Source organism: Phasianus colchicus, chromosome 2 (assembly GCF_987193195.1).
Source record: "Phasianus colchicus chromosome 2, bPhaCol1.hap1.1, whole genome shotgun sequence".
NCBI classification, from domain to species: domain Eukaryota; kingdom Metazoa; phylum Chordata; class Aves; order Galliformes; family Phasianidae; genus Phasianus; species Phasianus colchicus.
Window position 1 is genome coordinate 95,642,970 of NC_143437.1, and position 5,633 is coordinate 95,648,602.

Here is a 5,633-nt window from a genome sequence, read left to right on the forward strand (position 1 = left end):
AAAAAAAGAGAGAGAGAGAGAGAGAAAAGAGCTGCACAATGTGTTTCTTGTTATGCACAAAAAAAAAAAAAAAAAAAAAAAAAAAAGGGGACACAGGTTTTTTCCTGTATGGGCTACATCATATTAAGCTGTAAGTTTAGTTCTGGACAAACAATCTCTTGTTGCATCTCTGGGATGGAGGTTAATGAATTCCCACAGATGATGTTGGCCAAACAGTGGTCGGCTTGTGACTTGATTTCCAGCGTCGTGATGTGAGGGGATCAGTATAGAAAAGCACTTTGAAGGGAAGAGGCTGCCTACAGCAGGATTGTTTCTACAAGCTAATTGTGCTGAGTGCAGCTGCACAAAGCTGGATCAACAGTCAGAGAGGCGGCGCAGACTTCCTGACGCCAGCCCCGCAGAGCTCCCACCAACAGCCTGGCAATTCCAGATTGTTTTCCAGACCTTATCTCTCCCCCAAGTTTTTTTTTTTTTTTTTTTTTTTTTTTTGTTCTCTTTCGCTTTTTTTTTTTTTTTTTTTTGTCTTTTAATTTTGTGACCGGAACAAAAGTAACAGGAAAATCCTTTGTGAAAGTAGAAAACTCTGTTACAGACCGGTGCGTTTCGTTGTAACTAAATATTTTTTTCCCGTTCCGAAGGGGAAAAATATATATATATAAAAGCAACAAAAAATAGAAGCCCACCGAACTCCTCAAACTCCGTCCCCGGGCTGAATGCGGGACGCGATGCACGGACACACCGCGCTGGAACGGGCCAATTATCACAGATTGGTTTCTTTTTTTCTTTTTTTTTTTTTTTGAAGTCAAGTTTGGTGGCTCACACACGAGGCAGTTACAGCACTGACGTTCTGACTCGAGGCTTTAGAGACGTGCGCTGCGCTGCGCTGCGGGCACGGCGCGCAGGAGCCGGCAGCGGGGGGTGATGGCAGAGCCCGATCTCCTCTGCGCAGTCAGGCGGTCCGTGCGCGCTTTTCCCCGTTTTAATCTTATTTATTAGTATTATTTTTTTTTCCTCGGGACCCCCCACCCCCTCCTCCTCAGCCCCCTCTCCCGGCATGGCGGGGCGTCCGGCGGCCCCCGCTGCAGGTGCGCCCGGGAGGGGGAAGCGGGGCCGGGCCGCCGCCTGCCGCCGCCGCGGGCGCAGCCCCGGTCGCCATGGCAGCCGCCTGAGCGGCGCCGCCGGGCCCGGGCGGCGCGGGCGGGGGGGGCGGCGGCGAGGGGCTGATGTCACGGGGCTGGCGCCGCGCAGTCCGGGCCGGCCCCGGGCGCGGGGCGGTGGGGCGGGGCGGGGCGCGGCGCCCGGGGCGGGAAGGGGGAGCCCCGGGGGCCGGCCGAGCGACCCGGCGCCGGGGCCCCCCGCGGCCGGACGGCCGAGCGGCACCACCGGCGCGGAGCCCCGGCGAGCGGCGAAGTTCGCCACCGAGATGCGCGCGGCCGGGAACCGCGGCTCGGGGCCGCCGAGGGGCCACCCGGACGCCCCCGGGGAGCCGCGGCCGAGGGGCGGGCGGCGGTCGGAGCGCGCGCTGCGGTAGCGCACGGGGCGGGGGCCGCCGCCCGCAGCTCTGCCGCCCCGACGCACCCGGCGCGCGGCATCCCGCCGGTGCGCGGCGCCACGGGGCGGCGGCGGCCGCCGGGGCTCGCCGTTACCCGCCTCCGAACCGCCCTCCGACGGCACCCGGCCGCCGCTCAGCCCCGCACAGCCGCCTCCCCCCTGTACCCCCGGCCCGGCAGCGCGTTCCCACGTGCGGCGCGCGGGCTCCCCGGGCTAAGCGGAGCCTCCCCGCGGCACCGCGTAACGGGGAACGGGCTAAGCGCGGAACGCCGCGGCGGACCGAAAGTCGAACGCGTCGCTGACGGGAAGCGCGCGGCTCCGCCTTTATTCGCGGCGCCGCCGCCGGGCCCCGCGCCGCCCTCGCGCCGTTCCCCGCCGCGCACTATTTACTCCCTCAGCTGAGCGGCGCCGCCCCGCCCCCCGCCGCCATTGGCCCGGCACGCGGAAGCCCGCGCGCCCCCTCCGCGCCAGTGAGCGCGGCCCGCGGCTGACGGACGGGCGGGCGGCGGCCAATGGCGGCGCGCACGGGCCGGGCGCGGCGGCGGCGGTTATAAAGCGGCCGCGCGGCCCCGCGCCTCAGTGCGAGCTCCGGCGGCGCCGAGAGTGGAACGGCAGGCAGCGCGCTCCGCAGGCTCCGTGCGCTCTCCCCGCGCTCCGCCTTTCAGCATGAAAGCTTTCAGCCCCGTGAGGTCCGTGCGGAAGAACGGCCTTTCGGAGCACAACCTGGGCATCTCCCGCAGCAAGACCCCGGTGGACGACCCCATGAGCCTGCTGTACAACATGAACGACTGCTACTCCAAGCTGAAGGAGCTGGTGCCCAGCATCCCGCAGAACAAGAAGGTCAGCAAGATGGAAATCCTGCAGCACGTCATCGACTACATCCTGGACCTGCAGATCGCGTTGGACTCGCACCCGTCCATCGTCAGCCTCCACCACCAGCGGCCGGGGCAGAACGCCGCCTCCCGGACCCCGCTGACCACGCTCAACACAGACATCAGCATCCTCTCCCTACAGGTAGGCACCGCTCCGGGACGCGGTCCCAGCCCTGCCCTGCCCTCCCCCGGCCGCCCTCACGCCGCCCGCTCTGTCCGCTCTCTCCCCGCAGGCAGCCGAGTTCCCCTCAGAACTAATGGCAAGTGACAGCAAAGCGCTCTGTGGCTGAATCGCACGGTGAGTACAGCCCGTCTCGTTTGTCTTGTGAAGTCGAGAGCGCTTCCACTTAAAGAGAGAGAAGGGGGGGGGAGCCGTATTTTAAGTTGATTGCTGCTCGCAGAAAGCAGTCCTAAAAGTTGGTGCGGAGATGCTTTGTCGATAGTAAAACAAGCGAGGCAGCCCGCAAGTGGTTCCAGCCCGGTGCGCCCCTGGCGCTGCCCGGCCCCTGCGGCTGCCAAGTGGGGAATCCTGGCAGCGTTCCTTCCCTCTGTGATGTGGGATTGTCTGCGCTATCGGCTCAATAAGAGACTGCTTTTAATCAAGTAATTGCTCCAAGAGGCAGACTGGCGCCTCTGAGCGTTGCGTTGTAGAGATCCGGCCAGAGATTGGGCTGAGAATCCTCCTCCTGTCCTTTCCCTGGAGTGTGTGTTATTTTAATGTTCAATTTGCGCTCTCGAGAGCGAGTGTGTGAGCGTGTATGTGTTGCATCTGGACGCCAGGGTTTGCCCAATCTCTGAGTGTTTGGTTAAATGTTCAAACTGCGGCTTCCTCCCTGGCGCCAGTCTGTCCGGATCTCTGCCCTGTTAGCGTGCTCCTAAATACGCCTCTTTTCAATCTCTTGCAGGTGTTCCACTGAGGAGGTTTTTCTTTCTTTCTTTTTTTTTTTTTTTTTTTGCACAAGAATACGTCTACAGGATCTTTTTTTTTTTCTTGAGGTGCTGAATTTTTCAGCTGTATCTGAAGGGGAGAAACCCACGCTAACTAAACTAAAAGGACCTTTAAAAGTGAATAAAGAAGAAAACAAATCAAGATTGATCTTTATCCCCCACCCCATTCTTCAAGTTGGACTGAACCTAGTTATTTATGAAGAGACTCTTAAATACCCTTTCCCTAGTTGGAAGGCTTCCTTTATATACTATTCCCAACATGGGGAGCGAAACAAAATCACACGCGGAGTTGCCCATTTTAAAGCAGACTTTGCCTTTTTTTCCAAAGGTGGAGCGTGAGTACCAGAAGGATCCGGTGTTCAGTTTTTTAGGAGAGTCTGGGGTCAGAAATTGCCTTTCTGACCCAAACCTAGGACTGAATGCTGTGTATATATTTATATATAAATATATATATATGAGTGAACCCTTGTGAACTCTTTAATTAGAGTTTTCTTGTATAGTGGCAGAAATTGACGTTTCTGCAAAAAGTGTAATGATGTACTTAATCATGCTAAACTTTTTATAAAAGTTTAGTTGTAAACTTAACCCCTTTTTATACAAAATAAATCAAGTGTGTTTATTGAACTGATTGCTGGCTTTCTTCTTTGGGGACCAACTGCTTGCTGGCTCTGATTTGTGCTGTTTGTGGTTTTTGTTTTTTTTTCTCTTTTAAATACTTAAGCATTCTGTTACAATTTACTGAGCAAGTTCAAATGTGTAGAGAATATAAAGAATAAAATGACCTGAAGTGAATAATAATTCTTGTAACTTGGAAAGTCTTATTTGAGTGTATATTCCAAACTTTATGCCTGTAACCAGTGTGGAAGGAACCAGAGAAGTAATGGATGGCCGAGGGGATGCTACTGACCAAGTGTTGGGGAATGTACACAAAAGCAGTTAACCCTGAGCCGTGCCCATGGAGTGTGACTTCCCTCCCACTCCATGGCTGATTCTGATGTCCCAGATCTGTTGATTTGTGTTCAGAATAGTGGCTCCGAATTAGGGGTTGTGGGTGGTTATTATTCCTGCAACTGTTAAATTTCTCTCTGAAGGCTTTGAATGCGCGAGCTGGTGATGCGTTAACACGGGATCTAAAATGATGAAGTGACTGTTGCCTTTCCACACTGGAATTTGCATGCTTCCATGCAATATTTCAATGAAATGGGGTTTCTAATCAGTTGCAGCAGCAGCGCTGTATGACTAAGATACTGAGAATTGGGCTTAAATCACTGTTGTGTTACTGATTAAACTTTGGCTGCTCCTGAAGGAACTCTTTTCTCCATAAGAATTAAATTAAGTTTGAAATAGGAGTCGACGTTCTTGGAAGCCAGTAAGTGTCTCTTTCTCCCCTGCCTTCAGAAACTTGTGTGCAGTGTGCCCCACTACCCAGTGCCACTTACTGTACCCCCCCGAATCCCCTGTAACGAGCGCTGCTCATCGGCTCCACCGAGCTGTCATCAGACGGTGGATGTGGGAACTGTGCCTTCCCAGGTGACGCGTTAATTCGAGCTGTTATAAACCCGCCTGAAATGGGAAGGAAGCCGTGAGTCCTGCGCACGCATTACAGAGATCCCTCGCTCTAGGAACGAGGGGAGCCTCGGCTACGCAGGGCAGCCCTGCGCCGGAGCCGGGGGAGCGGCCGTGCTGCGGTAACCTCACCTGGGCCCTCTCCAGCCGCCCGGGGCCGGCGGTGCTGCGGGAGGCAGCCGCTTTTCCTTGCCCTTGACACCAAATCCGTTCGCGCAGGCCGGGCGGGAGCCAGCGCTGATCTCTTAATGCGGGAGCTCGGGGTCAGCGCGAGCAGGAGGCGAGAAGGGCTCGGCGTGCCGGGCCGCGGGGCCGGGGCTGCGCCCGCAGCGCTGCGGGGCCGGGCAGCGCGGTGCCCCCTGCGGCCGAGCGGCGCTACTGCTGCGCTGCGGGCTGAGCCTGCCGGCGCCGCGCCGGGAGCGCCTGACCCCGAGCCAGCGGGGAAACGCTTCGTCGCTACCGCTCCGCGCGCCTCGCTCCCCAAAATAGCCCTGTCGGTGTACGCTTCGCCTAATTTGCACGAGCTGAGCGGGGGTTCTACTCGGTATTGCGAGCTCAGCCCTCACCCGCCAGTAACAATCCAACGCTCGCCACCCCATTTCTCCCCCAAAGCTCGTTTGTCACCCGACAAAGGGGGAGCCTTTAAGCATCACTTTTAACGCACGGTGTGATATATGAAATTAAAGAGCTGCGCCA

General features: G+C 57.1%; 1 protein-coding gene across 1 annotated transcript; it reads left to right on the forward strand.

Moving 5' to 3' along the window:
• The first annotated feature begins 2,115 nt into the window (after positions 1 to 2,115).
• ID2 (inhibitor of DNA binding 2) lies at positions 2,116 to 3,995 on the forward strand. The gene is made up of 3 exons (XM_031611082.2): positions 2,116 to 2,565; positions 2,657 to 2,721; positions 3,329 to 3,995. Exons 1-2 carry the CDS (start codon positions 2,218 to 2,220, stop codon positions 2,711 to 2,713), a joined length of 405 nt encoding a protein of 134 aa, XP_031466942.1. The 5' UTR covers positions 2,116 to 2,217; the 3' UTR covers positions 2,714 to 2,721; positions 3,329 to 3,995.
• The last annotated feature ends 1,638 nt before the right edge of the window (positions 3,996 to 5,633 follow it).